At 46.3% G+C, this 18,619-nt stretch overlaps 1 protein-coding gene across 1 annotated transcript; it reads right to left on the reverse strand.

Annotated features, from left to right (window-relative positions):
• Positions 1 to 9,627: 9,627 nt before the first annotated feature.
• On the reverse strand, positions 9,628 to 18,619 carry MORN2 (MORN repeat containing 2). The gene is made up of 5 exons (XM_032790812.2): positions 18,568 to 18,619; positions 17,820 to 17,878; positions 16,436 to 16,542; positions 14,573 to 14,709; positions 9,628 to 9,850 (listed from the first exon to the last, which is right to left on the reverse strand). The coding sequence occupies exons 2-5, from the start codon at positions 17,836 to 17,838 to the stop codon at positions 9,748 to 9,750; spliced, it is 366 nt and encodes a 121-aa protein (XP_032646703.1). The 5' UTR covers positions 17,839 to 17,878; positions 18,568 to 18,619; the 3' UTR covers positions 9,628 to 9,747.

Here is an 18,619-nt window from a genome sequence, read left to right on the forward strand (position 1 = left end):
TCACACCTCAGCTGCTAGAACAGGGCCTCATCCTCCCTGTTTGAACTAACCTCATTATCTCTAGCTTGCTTGCTAGCATATATATACTTGCCTCTGGAAACTTCCACTACATGCATCTGACGAAGTGGGTATTCACCCACGAAAGCTCATGCTCCAAAACGTCTGTTAGTCTATAAGGTGCCACAGGATTCTCTGCTGCTTTTCTCAATAAGAGTGTGAATGTGATGCATAGGGCTGAGGTATGTCATACCTCTGGACAGTTCCTTGCTTGTACTGCTTGGATGCATGCATGTTGTCCGTAAGCAACTTTAACTTTATTTTAACAACAGTTTTTCTTTGTGGAGAAAATTCTGTCCAACTCCTGGATGGCTGCACTGGGGTGGAGCATGGAGCAAGAAACTTAGTCATAGATCCCAAGGCCAGAAGGAACCATTGTGATCATCCAGTCTGGCCTCCTGTATAAGACAGGCCTTGCACAGCTGCAGAAGGGCCGCTGGCATTGGCCATAGCAGTTGCTGCGCTCTGTGGAGCAGAGGCAGGAGCGGGATTGCAGCAAGCAGTCAGAGAAAAGGCCCTGCCTGGAACCTAGCCAGCCTTCTGCACCACCCCACCTGCCTCCTTCAGGGCCCCTGCAAAATAAGTTAACAATGTCTAAGTAGGGCCGGAGAATCTTCCCCATCCTAGCAGTGTGGCTGTCTTTCATTTGACCTGTAACTGCAGTTTGTAATTTCCTGATGCGTCCCTAGGTTCTTCATGAAATAATTGCATTATGTTGGATGCTTTCCAGCCTTCAAGGATTACTTCTGGACTCGGTGAACACAGAACATTGTCTCTCTGGCCCTATTTCTCCTGAACTGTTGAATACACAGGGCAAAATCCATCACTCCTTATTCAGTACTAATTCAGGCAAGACTCCCCTCTTCTCTGAATTAAGACTGATTCAGAACAGCAGGGTTTGACCCTCATCTTCTGGTTCTTTGTGTTTTCTTAGTATTAGGAGCTCTTTTCCCTTTATAATTTGTGTTGCAGCAGTACGTGTATATATTGCTTTTTCCAAGCCAATGCATTTGATCTGGCTGAATATCTTCTACCTCCTTCCTACAGTACGGAAAAGGCTTTGAAAAAAAGGAACTGGGTGGCTCAGGGGAGCAGTCACAGGAAATGGGATCCTTCATGTGTAGGCTGCTGTTTCAGATCCTGTTTCCCATTGGTAGTGCATGCGTACATCAAAGGAATGTAGGTGCAACTCTAGCATTCCATCCAGGAGGATGCTTCGCTGTACTGCTGGTAGGACTCGCCTCGGCAGTCACGATTTCCAAGGTCACCTCATTTTCCAGCTCGCAGAGAAGGTTTTTTGTTTTGTTTTTGCACCTATTAATGCTAGAAGCATTTTTAAAAAAATGAAAGTTCACACTGTGCAATTCCAGTGTGACACCAGCGGCCGGCCAGGCATTCCATACCCTTGCTCTTGGCGAACATACTAACTATACGCATTTACTCAACTGTAGCCTGCTCATCACCCACCAAAGCTCAGACTCCTCTTCACCCTACCCTGCCCAACCTGCTCCTTCCACAGACGCCTGGGGGAGCAGCTAGACAGGCTTGGCATGTTCTGGCTCTGTTGGAGACAATTCTCCAGGGACAATCCTCTGCTACGAGTGCTGTATCATTTTAAAAGTGAAGCTGTTACCTCCAAGGAGAGAGGTGGTCTTGAAGGCACGGTATCCAGAACCCAAACAATTCGTGCTTTTTTACATTACCTCCAACACCCTGAATGACATCTGGGAATAAACTGAAAAGCAGTGTCTGCTTTGGAGGACAGGCGGACTTAGCACCAGAAGCACTATATGAAGACTCTGTTCTGCCCAGTTTGCCTTATGGTGAGTAGCTCTTACATGAGAATACCCACATCAGGGTGACTCACCAGGTATAAGGATCATAGGAGCAGACAATAGCTGGGCGGCCACATTCTGCTTTTGCTAAAATTTCAGCGGGATCTTCAGGGATAGCCCCACAGAGCTGGCAATGCAGCTGTCCAGTTTGAGCGTGACCATCGCCAACCTCAAGCATTCAGAAATCATGAGACTGAAAACTATAAATGGAAGGTTCTTTCTCTTCGCAGTCTGTGTTTTGAGCCTCAGGGGGGCTCTTGTGTCATGTTTTCAAGCTTTGTTCTGCAACCATGAGGCTAGCAGCAACTGTTGTTTTTTTCAATGAAAGCTGAATTTCTCATGAAATCATCAGACTAAAACATCAGAGAGCATCTGGTAAAATTGCAAGAGTTTGCAACTGTCACGGAGTGTGGGGGAATCAGGGCCTGCACCCCTCTTCCTGGGACTCACAGTGACTCTTAGCCAGCCAGTAAAACAGAAGGTTTATTGGACAACAGGAACACAGGTTACAGCAGAGCTTACAGGCACAGTCAGGACCCCTCAGTCGAGTCCTTTTGGGCTTTCAGGGTGCTTGGATCCCAGCTTAGGATACCCGGAATTCCGCCCACACAGCCCCAAACCCAAACTGAAAAGTACTTCCCTCCTGGCAGCCCCTTCCTTTGTCTTCCTTGCCGGGCAAAGGTGTTGACCTTTCCCCTCCCTTACCTAGCTCAGGTTACAGGTTATAGGCTCCGGTATAGTCCATCCCCTAAAGTCCTCCCCTGCTCTCCCATTCCCCACACAGACCACTCCTACTCCATCACAGCAACATTGCCTCATAAATGGGTTTTACTGAGCTTGAATAATGCAGGTCACTGCTTCTGGAAGCTTGACATTGAGGGCTTGTCTACATGGGCACGTTTCTGCACGGCAAAGCACTTTTTGCGCTCACACTGCAGACGTGTACACACTGCCAAGCCATCCTGTGTGCAGAAACTCCTCAGTGGCAGCACTGCAAAACCCCCACCTCAATGAGAGTTGTAAGGCTATTTGTGCAGCAGCTCCAGCGCTCTATAGCCAGCGTAGACACTTGATTGCTTTCTGCACTATAACTGGCCTCCGGGGCTGTCCCATAATGCTTCAAGTGACCGCTCTGTTCATTGTTTTGAACCCCTTCCCTGGAGACATGTGCCCCCCACCCCCCCTTCAAAGCACCGTTTCTGACAGCCTTTGCGTGCTGTGCTGATCTGCTCCGGGACAAACAGCAAACCTTTAACTTGGAATGCTTGTGCTATTGAACACAGAGTGGGTGGGGTGTGTGTGAGAGAGAGAGGGAGGGAGGAATGGAGGGAGGGAGGCGGGGGCTAATGTTGGGGTTTCACTCGCCTCAGAATTGGTTGCTTCCTGCCACTGTATGAACTCACAAGACAGCAGCAAGAGCTGCTAATGTGGCTGAGTGCCAGCATCACAAGGAGCACAGTGCAGACATGCAATGGAGGTTTAATTCCAGCATTTTAATAAATGTGGTATCACTTGTGGCACAGAAACTTGCCAGTGTAGACATACCCTGAGATAGATCTGTGGGTGGCAATGGTATGAGGTACAAAACATTGCGGGTTTTTTATTCTGCTTTTTAAGGAATGGAAAATAAATCTCCATTCCCTATTTTTATACACTCTTGTCCCTTCCTTTATCCAGCCAAGCGTTCACTTTTGGGGAAACTCGTTACACTTCAGCCTTTCTTAGTCCTTGTCTACACAGGGAAATTGACCGACAAAGCTATTCCAGTCTAATATTCCATTATAGCTATTGTGGTATAATTTACCTGTTCTGGAATAACTCCCCCACAGTGATGCTCTCGTCTCAACAGGGGGTTTGTCTACACATACAGCTCTGCAGCGTGTCTGGTGAAGATGCTCTATACCGGCAGGAGAGCGTAATAAAACCACCTCCACGAGAGGCAGTAGCTGTGTCAGCAGGAGAAGCTCTCCTGCCAACATAGCACTGTCCACATTGGCGCTTATGTCAGTGTAACTTATGTCACTCGGGGAATGGTTTATTCACACCCCTGAGCGACATAAATTATGCCAATATAAACTGTAGTTTAGACATCGCCTAGTCTAGTAGCAAAGTCTAGTGGAACGGTTCCTCTGGAAAAGCTATGCTGGTCAATTTCCATAGGTAGCAAAGACTTCAGAAAGGCTCCTTTCAGAGCTAGCGAGTATGAGTTTTCTCCCTGTGTGATGAAACAACTAGATTGGGTCTGACTACCTCATTGGCCCCTGTAGACTAGGAAGCTGAAGCTATTGAGGACTGCCTCCACAGTCTTTCTGACCCACCCACCCCCCAAAAAAGAGAGCTGGTCTGTGTCATTTCCTTTAGAGAAGAAAGGAGGACAGGTAGATATGGGTCACCCAGCATGTCTCTTCTTCCCAGCAGCCTGTAGGTGAGGAGATGGGAGTCCCTCCCAGCAGTCAGTATGACACACTGACTCTGAATACTGCAGTGAGGGCCTGTGGACTTGGAGGGATTCTGCCCCTAATGAAGTTAAATATTAAAAGCACTGATCTATTGGATTCAGGTTAATCTCATTTGGTGACTGTTTCCTGTGCCTCCTGTGCAGCCACAGAACAGATCCCCATCCAGCACTGGTGCAGAATTCAGAGTGCTGGGGATAGTTGGCACAGGATTTAGGCCATGTGCCATATGCCAGTAGTTCTCAACCAGGGGTACGCATATACCTGGGGGTATGCAGGGGTCTTCCAGGGGGGTACATAAACTCATCCAGATATTTGCCTAGTTTTAAAGCAGGCTACATAAAAAACACTAGGGAAGTCAGTACAAACTAAAATTTCATACAGCCAATGACTTATTTACACTGCCCTATATACTATACACTGGAACGTAAGGACAAGCTTGATATTTCAGTTGATTTATTTTATAATTATATGGTAAAATGAGAAAATCAGCAATTTTTCAGTAATAGTGTGTTGTGACATTTGTATTTTTCTCTGATTTTGTAAGCAAGTACTTTAAGTGAGGTCGGGGCGACAGATTCTTCCTAAAAGTGTGTGGGAGGGGCACAGGGCCCCCCCTTCTGGTGCCCCTGAGTGAGGTGGAGTTTGGGGATATGCAAGACAAATCAGACCTGAAAGGGGTACAGTAGTCTGGAAAGGTTGAGAGCCACTGCCATATGCAATGGCAAACAGAGCATCGGGAAATATCCCTGGGAGAACTTGGGGTGACCACGCATAGGCCAACAGATACTTTACAAAGGAGCAAAGGCACATTGAGACCCGAGAGATCTCCCCAGACCATGGGATACAAGCAAAGGGAGACGTCAGTTGGGGATCTGGCTTCCCGTGCATGCGGCCAGCTGTTTCTGGCAGCAGGACCACTGACTGAAGGAACAACTCCAGCCAGAGCCTCCTGACTGGGAGACTACTCTGCCCTGGAGACACAAAACACCCGATTCCATCTCCAACCGGCCAGACGACTACACCTTATTCTACAAGATGCTGACCTGCAGACAGTGATTTGCAGAGTTCCAGCCTCCAGGTTGGATTATTGTAACGCATCGATCAGAGCTAAGAAAAGCTCTAACTGGTGCAAAACGCAGCAGCCCATCTGCCTAGCAACACAGGCCAGCAGGAACATCCCAGCGCAGTAATACCGGGTCCCTGGTATATAGTGCTCACAGTGCAACTTCTTCGTCCATAACCAAAGCTCTCCATGGAATTGGCCCTTGGCCCCGACTGCCTGAGAGAACCTCTCCCGGCAAGACTGTGGCCTCTCACCTCAGCAGCATTCTACTGGAACAATGCAACTGCCGTCAATAGGAGGGGACTGCTGAACACTCCCAGGAGCAGCAGCTGGACCATGGGACTTGCTACCAGAAGAGATGACGACGACCATGGAATGGGCCAGTTTCACAACAAAATGCAGAGCTCATCTCTGCACCCAGCTTAGTTCCCCCCCAGACACACTCGTGCTTTCGCTCGTTCACACAATCTGCTGATCAAGCTGTGTCTACTACAAACTGACAAGGAAGGCAGAGACTTAGCTTGTTTCTGTTTTGCCACACTCGCCAGGGGCTGCTCAGATTGCCCAGTAATGGGGCCTGTCCAGAACACCCCAGCCCAGGGTAACGCAGGGACTGACCATGGCAAACCTGATGCAGCAAAGGGACAGTTTAGTGAGAGCAAGAAATTGGGCTAGGAAGCCTTTTTCTGCCTGATGCTTTGCAGCTCTTTGGCTGCACCTGTCCCTGAGGGACACTCACCTCCTCCTGCAGACACCCACAGGAAGGCCCCAGAGAGGGAGCTAAAATTAGGTTCCTCTCACTGAGTTTTGCCACATCATTCCATGGGGCCAAGGAGTTGCATTTTCCCTCCTCCCTGGGGAAAGAACAGGGTTCTGCCCCTCAAATCAACACATCCCCCAAATCAGCAGAGATCCCAGGAACCAAAACCATCCATTGCAGTGTTTGTCCTGCCCCAGCTCTGGCATCCTTGGCCTCCCACTCCTCCTACTTCCAGTGGAGCTGCACTGCCCTGGCCTCCTCTACTAGAGACTGCCCCTGGAGCTTCCCCTTCTCCCCACAACAGAGAAGTCATTGTATAAAAGTTAGTGCAGCAGGAGTCTGCATTGACTTCCCAGCAGATCGAATGTGTGGCATTGAGACAGGAAAATTCCATCCTTCCCTCTATGATCCCAATTCGCCCTATGCTCTTGTGGATCTCTGGACTGTCGATGGAGGGAGAAAGTGCTGCTGCAGAGACAACACTGAAAAGAGGAGATCTACACATGAAATACTCCCTCTCTGTATGGATCTGGAGCTGGGAAGAGGGTGCATAACCCCCCACTCCCTTTTATGAACTACAGCTTCTGCAGCAATGGTCTGCTTGCCTTTCTACCAATATGCAGCATGGGGTTCAGGATGGCACAGACTGCGGAAATGATCAGTTATTTAAAAAAAAAAAAAAAGACAACAAAGCATGAGCATCAATATGTTAGTGTTTCAACGCAAGCTAGACAATATGCTGACTGCATGGCTACTATTTGTTTGGCTTATGATCACACTCAGTTTCTGAAATCACAAATTCCCTGTACTAAATACAAAGGAAAGCTAGTTATCCATTTTTTGTTGGTAATCATTTTTCCCCCTTTGCTCCCCAGGAGATCTTCAGTGTGTTGCCTCATTTAACAAATCTAGTTCCCAAATATATTGTGTCAGAATCTATCCGCAATCTTATCTGCATAGTTCCCATTTCACAACTGATTGTTCTATTAGTCATCCCATGTCTATAAAGAGCATATATTTCCTAGGAGAGTAAAAAAACAAATGATTTCCTGTTTCATATTATCCCTAGAGTCTGACTAATTCTAATTTTATCTATATACATGTATTTCAAATGAGCATGCCTTCCAGTTCAGATCTCGATTTTGCCACTAAACAGTATGGGCTATTAGATCTCTACCCTTACACTGACAGTTTAGATACAAACAGATCCTTAAAAGTTTGTTTGGCAATCTGGGAAACTGCACAGGCAAGAAAATAAATTAGCCAGAAATAATTGCAGTGTATCAAACAATTGATTAATGATTTTAGCTCTTAGAAAATATCTTAACTACCTGCTTATGTGCTGCAAATCAGACACCTAATAAACACAAGCCACTAGCTTTTCCCACTAGCATGAAAAATGCCATTATTAAAACAATTCTAGACCTGAAACTCAGGACATTTTAAACTTACCCAAGGCTAGGTAAAAGCTCCTTCAGTGGTGGTGCTTGTCTGAGTTGGGACTGTATAAAAAAGAGAGATGAACGCTCTGGTAGCCTGATGTTTCCCAGAATGGGACTGTCACATGCTAATCACTCATTTTAAATGCAGGCATAACAAATGCCTTCTAATTATGTAAGCTCCAGGTCACATCCCTGGGGGTAACTCAGGACTGTGTGTTTGGCAGAAGACGATGCTGATTTTTTTTTCTTTTTTACATTAGAATCGTAAGTTTTTGCAGAAGGACTCTTTGTAGCACTGGAAAGTGTGTTAACCTGGGGCCTGAAGCAACAGCCTTGTTTCTGTCTTGGGCTTCAAAACTCCACCAGGCTTAAAGGGTGCAGCATCCCCTCCATTCCAGGATGGCTGGACATTGTGGGGTAGCCTCCTCACTACCCCACAGTAGCACTGACTCTGTGCCATGCCTGCGCTCCTGTTGTTCCTGGGGGTGCAGAGGTCAGGAGAGGCTCCTTGCACCTTCTCCTCCCTTGTTCATGCACGCAAAGACAGGTGTGGCCCTAGTGGGATCCCAGAGCCCGAGCTCCAGCCTGACCCCAGCTATCTACACTGCCCCTTCACCTGAACTTCATGAGCTGCCATCAGCTGGCATGGGTCAGCTGTGGGTTTTTAATTGCAGTGTAGACATGAAGACAGAGGACAGCATCAGCAGGGTGAGTGGCAGCACAAGGGAGCAACCATTTTTCTGTTTCTCCTTAGACTGTGATAAATTTCCAACAGAAAAAAGTGAAGCGGGATGGGATTAGCAGTGCTCCACCTCTGCCCCATTACAGCTCTGCAGCACTCACTTGAGAGACCCTACAGAAGTTCAGAACACTTGGAGGCAGGGGTACAACTCGTCTCAAACCTGAAGGGATCAGGAAAGGATTTCTGTTATTCCAGTGAGTCACTCCATGGGAGCAGCCAGAGTAGAAGCAACAGTGCCCAGGATAGGAGCGATGAACAATGACGAAAAGAAGAACTTGCTCTTGCAGCTACAGGACGAAGTCCGGTCCAGAGACACCCTTCAGGCAGAGGTAACTGAAATTCAGAACTGTGCATTCCACTTCGGTACAAACACCGTGGAGCAAAGTAAGTGACTTAGTGAAAAAGAGTCCCAAATAAACAGCCTCAAGGACAGGGAAAGGCTGACTCCTAAGTTGTTAGCAGGCCTGCAAAAAGACGATGCCTTTCTTAAATCAAGAATTTAGGACACAGACTTGCTGCTGGTGGGCGCATGTGCAGCTGGTGCATAGCCCAGCAGGGGAAGAATGAATGCTTCCAGGAGTAGCCTGGAGCTCTAGCACTGCATAGACTTCCCAGGGGGAGCATCTTCCAGCTGTCAGAGACAGCAGAAGCCATTGCCAGTAGTACTGATGAGCAGCAGGTAGATGAGCCCTCATCTGCCCCAATCCCCACAAAACTAGGACATGGGGGCACCTGGCCCCAGAAATCCACACACACACTTCCAGCAGCCTCAGGGAGCAAGCAGCACATGTCAGAGCTGTTACTGAAGTGTGGCCAGGAGCATTATGGGATTGTTCCAGGAGGACTAACTGAAGTGCTACACTTGCATGTGCTGGCACCACAGTGGTGCCACTAGTGGCACTTTGTGCAAGTGCAGTCATGCTGTGTTTGTGCATGGTTGTGAGTGCTGCCATGTGTGGGAGTTGCTGTTTTTTTCTGAAATCTGCACAAATTAAGCATAAAAGGGGCGTCTCTCATAGATGACTGGCATCTTCAGAGTCCTGTTTTCTTTTGAAACTCAACACTTGCTGAAATTCCTGACACAGGCTCCCTTAGATTTAATAACTAAATTATTTTAAAGACTAATTAGTCATTAACTGCTCTGGTTTTAAATTCACCCCATTGTTTCATATAATTTGTTAGACATCCTTCAAATGGAACTTCATAATGAAAAGAAAAACAATGGAATGTTTAGTTTGGTTAATTTTATTTACAGTATGTAGCCTAGGAAATTATTTCTAATAAATATGTTAAGACATCAGTTGCTATTGTAAACCTTGCTTACAACTATTAAGTCAAAATGTGGCATAAGAACAGTATTTAATACATGTTACCTTTAGTGCAAAATAGCTACATTTCCAGCTTAAGCTTCAGTCCTGGTGCTGCTGTGTAATGAAATGTGCCACTCCATTCCAGGCCTTGTGTATCTATAAATTCTCCTTCACCTTCCAGCCTGTAACAGTATAAAACCAATCTGTTAATGGAGATTGCGATCAACGATGAGAGCTCTAGAAAAACCTAGGTACATCAACAGACCAGCAGGAGTTTGGGCACCGGAATCCAGTGCTCCCCCTCCGGCCCTGCCTTACAAAGCAAGCAGTTTCCCTAACTTTTTCCCATGTGGTAATTATCTCCTCAATAGTCTCAGGAGCCCCTTCCAGTTTGTCTGATGTTCCTAAAACTCATGCTTCAGCCGCCAGGAAGGGATCTTTTCCTCCCGATATAATCTAGAATATTTTTTTTTGGTCTCCTTCATCTTAAGCATGTGGGATGGCCAAAGCTGGAAATGATGCATTGGCTGGGGTGTGCCAGGGCACTGAGGTGGCACCAACAAGCATTCTCTCTCTCTCTCTCAGGTGCTGGGCTGGCTGGTTCTTGCTCACATGCTCAGGATCTGACTGATCACCATGTGGGGTTGGAAAGGAATATTCCCCCAGGTCAGACTGACGGTGACCTTGCGGTGTTTTTGCCTTCAACAGCACATTTGGGTCACTTGCTGGATTATCTGGATAGATCTCATTTAACTAACTTCCTGCCATTGGCCCTGGGCCCTGGGCATTGGGGCACCTGGGTCTCTCCTATTCTCTGCCTGTGGGCTGGAGTGCTTTGGTCTATTTCATTTCTTGGGTTTAGTCTGTGGGCAGAGGGTGGTATGTGGCCTGTGATATAAAGGAGGTCAGTCTAGATGATTGGATGGTCCCTTCGAGCCTGAAACTCCATGACTATAAGCTATAAAAGCTCTGACCTAGGAGCCGCAAAGACTTCAACAGGGACAATATATAGGGCAAAAGAAGTGGACCTGTCAGGCTACACCTCCCTTCCCAATAGCCTAGTGGAGGGGTGGGCAACTACAGCCCACAGAACTGTCCTGCCTGCCCCCTGAGCCCCCGGCCCTTCCCCTGCTGTCTCCTTTCCCCCCGCAGTCTCAGCTCACTGTGCCGGCAGCACAGCGGCGTGGCTGGCTCAGACCCGGCGGCATGGCTCAGGAGTGAACACCGGGTGCCCCCCCACCAACAACAGCAGGCCCCAGGGCTGGGCACTCGGGCAGCTCGGCACCAGCACACCCCCTGGGGGGGAAAGGCTGCATTGTGGGGCAGGGGAGCAGGTGGGTGGTGCGGGTGGTGGGAGTGTGGCCGGAAGACTCAGGAGGAACACCAGGCGGCCGCACAGCCAGCTGGAGAGAAGCAGCACTTTGAAGGGAAAACTAACACTTCTCTCCGGCTGCGTGGCTGCCCCTGCTCCTCTTGAGTCATCCGCCCGCGTTTGCAGGGCCACATTCTGAAAGGGGTGTGTGGGGGAGTCCTGGGGGGCGGTTAGGGGCAGGCAGTCCTGGGAGGGGGTGGTTAGGGGACAGGGAGTAGCGGGGCTTGGAGGGTTGGGGTTTCTGAGGGGGGCAGTTGGGGTAGGAAGTGGGAGGGGGCAGATGGGGGGTGGGGCAGGCTGTTTGAGGAGGCACAGCCTTCCCTATCCAGACGTCCACACCGTTTCGCAAGCCTAATGTGGCCCTCGGGCCAAAAAGTTTGCCCACCCTGGCCTAGTGGGTGGCCTGTGAAGGTACACCTTCACTGCCCAGCAGTGAGCTGAGGTTAGCTGGACTAAGCTCCATGGAACTTACCCTGATTTTTATTAGTGGCACCCACAAGATGCACACGTACATAAAGCAAGTTACCGTGTGATCTTAATCCTGTAAATGTATCTTTCCTTAACCTTTCCCTATCCCTACCAATTCTCATTGTTATGGTGCATCAAGACAAAGTGCAGTGTTTTATAGACTCCTGGAACAGCCATTTTGGACTCACTCCTCAAAAAAGCATGTCTCTGTGGATATTTTAAAGCTCTGTTCAAGGTCAAAATATCTGAATACTCCCTCAATGAAGCAGTGTCTATGCTCCAATACGGCTTGGCAATGGAAAATTAAACTTTAAAAACAGTCCTGGGGGACCTGTTCCTCTCGAGAAGTGAGTGAGAAATAGTGGTATCTCAGTTTTCTCCAGGAATCCTGAGAGTTAGCAAGATAACCTAGAAAGGATTGTCAGGGACCAGAGTGTATTTAGAATTGCAAGCTAGCCTCAAACATTACAGAGAACTCTAAAGACAGTGGCATGGAAAACAGATTCTTTGAATGCCAGGAAGATTCATAATATGTTGGGTGAGATGATGGTGGGAGATAACCAGCTAACTTCTGTTGCAGAGTAGCCAACCACTGATCAGCTGATCATATTCCCAGGAGCTTTGTTACCAACTCCCCTTCACAAATTTTTTTGCTCACACAGTGATCCCTGATATGTCTGAACAAGCTCACTAGCAAGACATATTGCTAATAAAAATTTGTGAATTTCTACTCATCCAGCGCTAACATGTGGACCCAGAGCAACACCACACAGTCCTTCCTGCGGCTAAGAGCATACTGGATTGACCACGTATTCACAACTGGCGATATTCATCCCTGTGCAAAGGGCCAGCAGGAGACCTATGCACCACTTACATCTCACTTAAGTGGGATACAGGAGGTGCATAGGCATTGTGTTGGCCTAATACACACACAGGTTTTTGAGAGAACACATGGGAGTCACCATCTTGATGTATTTCCAAATGTCCTTGCCAAAATGGTAGGCACTCACTGTTTGTTTTCACAGAATGCTTACATCTTCTGTTTCATATCAGAGTGCACACAGAATCCCTAAAATAGAGTTTAAAATTACAAATTCTGAAACAGCAAATACATATGCTGGACAGTGTAATTTTAAATGGATTTTCCTTGGAAAGCACTAAAATAAATGTGATATTACTTTTCAAAAAAGTACTGGTTTGGGTTTAGGATACAGATTTGTATTTGGTATCTGACTGGATTCTGACAGCAGGGACTGATGCCTTAAAAATATCATAATCACTGGTCACATTTCTAGCACTGGTGTATTCAGTTCTCTCTGTGCATCACCAGTAAAACTGTATTCTGATTCAAGATTCCTCATTGTTTGTTAACAATATAGAAACAATGCAGCTTGCTTTTCAGATGCTACTCTGAAAAAAAAATTGTATTAACTTCAAACCTGAGCAAATTTGCCGAGACTCATTTAAGGAGAATGAATATGAACACTGTTGACATCACTTTTAAAGTCAATTTTTTGATTAGATTCACTTATTATGAAATCAAAATCCACTTTCTGTTTCAGGGACATACAATTTTTTCCTCATACAAAACCCCTCATTCATAACCCTGCATCAACAGACTCAGCTGATGTTTTATAAGGTCAGCACTATAGCTTTTCCATTAATCTGAATAATAAAAAAAAAATACCTCCAGATGCAGCATTTCCTCATCACTTTGGAATCTAAACTTCTATCTAAAACATCTAGGAATAAGGAATGCAGCCACAGGGCTGCCCACGGGGGGGAAAGTGGGGCAATTTGCCCTGGGCCCCGCAGGGGCACCCACAAGAATATAGTATTCTATAGTATTGCAAATTTTTTTATGGAAGGGGCCTCCAAAATTGCTTTGCCCCAGGCCTCCTGAATCGTCTGTGCAGCCATACCTACAGCCTGGGGCAGGGCTTAATTTGTTATGAAAGAGGGGCTAGGGCTCAAGCATTTTTTTTACATTCATAACTGAAGCAGCAAGCCCAGCACTGCTGGGGCTCTGAACTGCCAAGCCTAGAGATTCTGGATGGCTCTGAACTGCCAAGCCCAGCAGTGCCAGAGCTCTGAACTGCCAAGCCTAGAGGTGCTGGTAAACCCTGGCACAAATTAAGCACTGGCTGGGGGAATGGACCCTGTAAAGCAGTGACTTTGAAAAGGATCATAGCAGAGAAAAAACTCAACACCAATTCGTAGTGTGATGCTCTGGCAAACGACTAATGCTATCCTTGGCTGTGTAAACAAGGGAGTGGTGAGGAGGAGGAGGACAGTAAGATGACTCTCTGTATACAGCATTGGTGAGACCGATGCAGGAATACAGCATCCAGTTCTGCTGTCCACATTTTAAAAAGAATGTTGAAAAATTGAAGAGGGTGCAGAAGAGAACCACAAAAATGATTTCTAAGTTGCGGAAAATGCCTTATGGCGAGATAATTAAAAAACTCAATCTGTTTAGCTTATTAAAAAGAAAACTGAGAGGTTACTTAATTACAGTGTGTAAAAGTTCCGTGACAGGGAAAAAATACTGCGTGCTAAAGGTCTTTTTAATCTAGCACATTAATCTCTTCTGACCTTAAACACTATGAATCTATGGCCATGTCTGTATAAGTAGTTTGTCTAAACGAGCAGGAAGTGTGTGGCAAGCTGGGGTGTCCATCTACAATGCTTCAGTGGGCCCTGCACTAATGGTTCATGTAGACCCTGCTCCTGCACATTACAAGTTTCCTAATACCACAGCTTCAAACTGCTGCACATCAATGCACACTAAGGAACTTTTAGTGCACAGAAGCAGGATCCATATGGACAGTCAGCATCCAGTGTGCTGCAGCGATGCAGATTTACACCCCAACTTGCAAATGCTCATTAAGAGATGCCCTACGAAATGAAAAAATTCAAAATGTCCTCATCCTTCACTGGCAAGAAAAATCGACTCCCACATTTGGTCAACTTTGTGTGGAGATTTAGTATTTTGCAGTATTAAAACCCACATGCTTGGAGGGAGCAGCCTAAACAACTCTTGTGTCTTTGGCGTTAAGCTTACTTGTTTTCATTGAAATTTCCAATGTACTTTGCTCCATTTGGAAATGAATAGGTTCCTAGTCCATGAAACATGTTGTCCTTGAACTCGCCTTCATAAACTGCCCCTGAAGGATGCTCAAGCCTTCCAATGCCATTCATCTATGTTGAACAAGGAGTTGAGGAAGAGGATTAATACTTCTTCTTAAAATATTGATGTATATCAGTGTCTTCAGCTAATTTTCTTTGAATGTACTCCATTATTAAATAAAAACAGGTAGGGTACCTAATACTCTTTAGCGATTACCCAGGCTCTCAGCTGTGCAAGGGTTTCAGATGGGTATCAGAAGGTTTTGGCCAAGGTAACTATACAGTAAACCCTTCTCTTATGAAAAGTGTCATGGGATCTTTTGTGTCCATACAGCGGAGAGCCTCAGCTCTCAAACTCTCATTCCAAACCTTAATAGAATAGAAATAAGAAGTTAAGGGAAAAGGTTCGTGCATTTCTTTCTAACTTCATAGTGCCTACAATGGTGTCAACAATGCACTCCATCAGTTCATACCTCAAAAGCAATACAATACACACCCATAAGCCATACCTACCTCAGCTTCATCAAACTTGCATCTACTACAAAACTTTAACACAGTGGCCCCCAACGCGGTGCCCACGGATGCCATGGTGCCTGCCAGGCCATTTATGTGGGCCCGCCTAGTGCCCAGCGGGGAGAGAAGCCGCGGTCCCGCCACTGCCAGGGACAGAGAACTCCGGGGCTGTAGGCTGCGGGCGCCGGTGTTCTCTGTCCCCGGCAGGCGCGGGGCCCACCTAGTGCCCTAAAGAGGAGAGAAGCCAGGGCCCTGCGCCTGCTGGGGATAGAGTACTCTGAGGCTGCGGGCACTGGCATTCTCTGTCCCTGGCAGGTGTGGGGCTGCAGCTTCTCTCTGGCTTCTCCGGGGCTGCAGACTGCGGGCGCCGGTGTTCTCGGCCCCCGGCAGGTGTGGGGCCGCGGCTTAAGCTGGAGAGAAGCTGCAGCCCCGCGCCTGCTGGGGACAGAGAACTCCGGGGCTGCAGGCTTCATTCTATGCTAAAGTAAGAATAATAAATATATTTGGACCAGCAGTTCAACAATGTTTTACTTTTTTAAAATACATAAGATGAAAACTGTTTATGATATTTATTTTGTAAAAATGCCTTAATTTTTCTTACAGGTAGATAAAAAAGAGCAAATTCACATGGTAAGGTGAAAGAGTAATTGCTGAATAATTTAATTAATAACTTTTACATGTAAAATTACCCTTTTTATCTTATGGATTCATATATTATGTAATATTAAATATGATTTTTTGTATTATTTAATGGACAAATACAAAATAAGACTTGAAAAATTGTTGGCACCTGCCACACTCTTCTGAAAATATGAATATGCTACTGGCCACAAAAAGGCTGGGGACCACTGCCTTAACAGTTTACTTGTTGCTGTTGATGCTCTGTTTTCTCTTGCATTTCTCTTAGCTTGGACAATCAAAATCAATGCGTCAGTTTCCCTTTGTTTAAAATTCTTTTAATGTAGCTTTTTCACGGAATCATCTTTAAAAAAACATGAACAGACTAAAAAGAATGACATGGCAAACTAACTGTTGCCAGGAGAGGTTCCCTTCTAATTGCATTGTTTTTTGTCTAGTTACAGGGGCTACACACTCAGTAGCACCAATTTTTTTCTCAACACCAAAACCCAACTTTTCCTATATTTACTCATTTTGTCTCAGTAATTTCGAAAGACAATCCAAGGTTTATTCTTTAAAACTAGATAACCAGTGGGAAACAATAAAATATTCATTAATGCTAACTGGAAGATCCACAGACATTTTAAATAGAGAACTTTTGAATTACCTTATCATTTTTCCAGTTTCCTGTGTAAGTAATTCCATTAGGGGTGGTATGAACTCCATCTCCGTGCCTCTCAAGAGCACCATCAGGTGTTCTTATACACTCACCATCTAAAACGAGTGAAGCAAAAGAGTAGTCGGAGAAACCCTGTTACTTTCAAGATACTGAAATTCAAACAGTCATTTCCATTTGAATCAGGCAGTATTTAATCAAAAAAATTAAATCTTAGAATAAATCTCTAGAATTTAAAGATGCAAAAGACAGAGATGGCAATTATTTATTTATTTATTTAATCCATTTCACTCCCTGTGCAGGATTGTTTCCTACTGGATATGTGGGGGGTCATGCATGTCATGCAGGTTAGCTCCAGCCAAGGCGCTGGGTTGGGGGCTGCTCCACGTGGCGGGCCCTGCTCCGTCTGGGGGCCGCTTCACGTGGTGCACCAGTGCTCTGGCCAGGACACTGGGTCAGGGGCCGCACCATGCACCTCGGCCCCACTCCGGCTGGAGCGCAGGGTCGGGGGCCACTCCATGCAGCTCCTGGAAGCCGCAGCATGGCCCCGCTCCAGCTCCTAAGCACTCCAATGGGAGCTACAGGGGAAGTGCCTGCTGATGGGGCGGCACGCAGAACTGCCTGGCCGTACCTCTAGGTAGGAGCTGGAGAAGGGACATGCCACTGCTTCTGGGAGCTGCCTGACGTAAGTGCCGCTTGGAGCCTGCACCCCTGAGCCTCTCCCCATGCCCCAACCCTATGCCCCAGCCCTGATCCCTCTCCTGCTCTCCAAAACCCTCGATCCCAGCCAAGCACCCTCCTGCACCCCAAACTCCTCATCCCCAGAGCCTGCACCCCCAGCCAGAGCCCTCATCCCCTCCCATACCCCAACTCCAATTTTGTGAGCATTCATGGCCCGCCATACAATTTCTATTCCCCAATGTGGCCCTGAGGCCAAAAAGTTTGCCCACTCCTGGCCTACATGATCAGAATGGCCCCTTTTGGCCTTAAATGTTACGAATGAGTGACATGGTATGGATCACTTGATGATTACCTGTTCTGTTCATTCCCTCTGAAGCACCTGGCATTGGCCACTGTCGGAAGACAGGATACTGAGCTAGATGGACCTTTGGTCTGACCCAGTATGGCTGCTCTTGTGTCTCTATATTCTGTTATCAGTGCCACTCAAATGTAGGACAATCCGGTGGCCTACAATAATAAAGTTCTATGCTGCCATGCAGGAAAATCAGATTGAATTCTCAGATATGTTCTTCCACTCCCTGACCAGTATGGACTAACAAAGGAGTCACACCTGAGTCTATGAGCCTAACCTTGCACCATTGAGGTCAATGGGATTTTCACTACTGACGTCAACGGAAGCAGAATTAGTCCTTACCAGAGAATGTGCTTTGCATTATGTAGTATTGACTCCACTGGATGATTGTGGTCCTGATCCTGGGATCAGATCAGTGTGAATGGACTGCCGCCTTAGCGCAAACCCTACTGACTTCAACAGACCTTCGTGCAGGTGCAGGAGTCTTCCAGTGCAAAGCTGATTGCAGGATTGGGGTTTTAGATGGTAAACTCTCAGAATCAAAACCTGGCCCCACTGAGATCAATTGGAGTTTTGCCATTGACTTCAATAGAGCTAGATTTTTGCCCTGAAAGTAGTTCCATCCAGTTTTCTCAACCTAAGCAATGGTGTTTTAGGTAAATAAGGTCTTAAGGTTTGGAATAACTGGAAGGAATGCTGAGAAAACAAATTCACTTATATTAGTTTCCACAAATCTTTAGGGATTTTAGTTTTAATAGTAAGCAAGACATGTTGTTTAAACATTTTCTCTTTTCCCTTTTAAAGAAAGCATTTTGGTTTCAAAATCTGACTCAGAGACTGACCTCTGTCATGGCAATGAAGTTAGTATACTGTACATTTTTGATACCACAAACTCAGTTTTAATGAAGGTGACAAGTTGTCCCAATATTTGGGGCTTTGTCTGATATAACCAACTATACCACCTCCCTTGCCAAAAAAAGTGTCCCGATTTTTCACACTATCCGGTCACCCTAGTTCTGAGATATTTTATCAAGTTTTTAAATTGCAGTCAATAAGAATGAGTAAGCATTAACTCTCAAGACTTTCTTACCATATTTGTCATTATTTGGAAAAACAAAAGATATTCTATAAACTTCAGGACC

Source organism: Chelonoidis abingdonii, chromosome 3 (genome assembly GCF_003597395.2).
Source record: "Chelonoidis abingdonii isolate Lonesome George chromosome 3, CheloAbing_2.0, whole genome shotgun sequence".
In the NCBI taxonomy this organism is placed as follows: domain Eukaryota; kingdom Metazoa; phylum Chordata; order Testudines; family Testudinidae; genus Chelonoidis; species Chelonoidis abingdonii.

Coding starts and splice junctions, on each gene's coding strand:
- MORN2 (XM_032790812.2), bottom strand. Junction 14,710..16,435: donor GAAACTGGAAAAATGATAAG/GTAATTCAAAAG, acceptor TGTTCAACATAG/ATGAATGGCATTGGAAGGCT. Junction 9,851..14,572: donor GGAAATTTCAATGAAAACAA/GTAAGCTTAACG, acceptor ATACTGTTACAG/GCTGGAAGGTGAAGGAGAAT.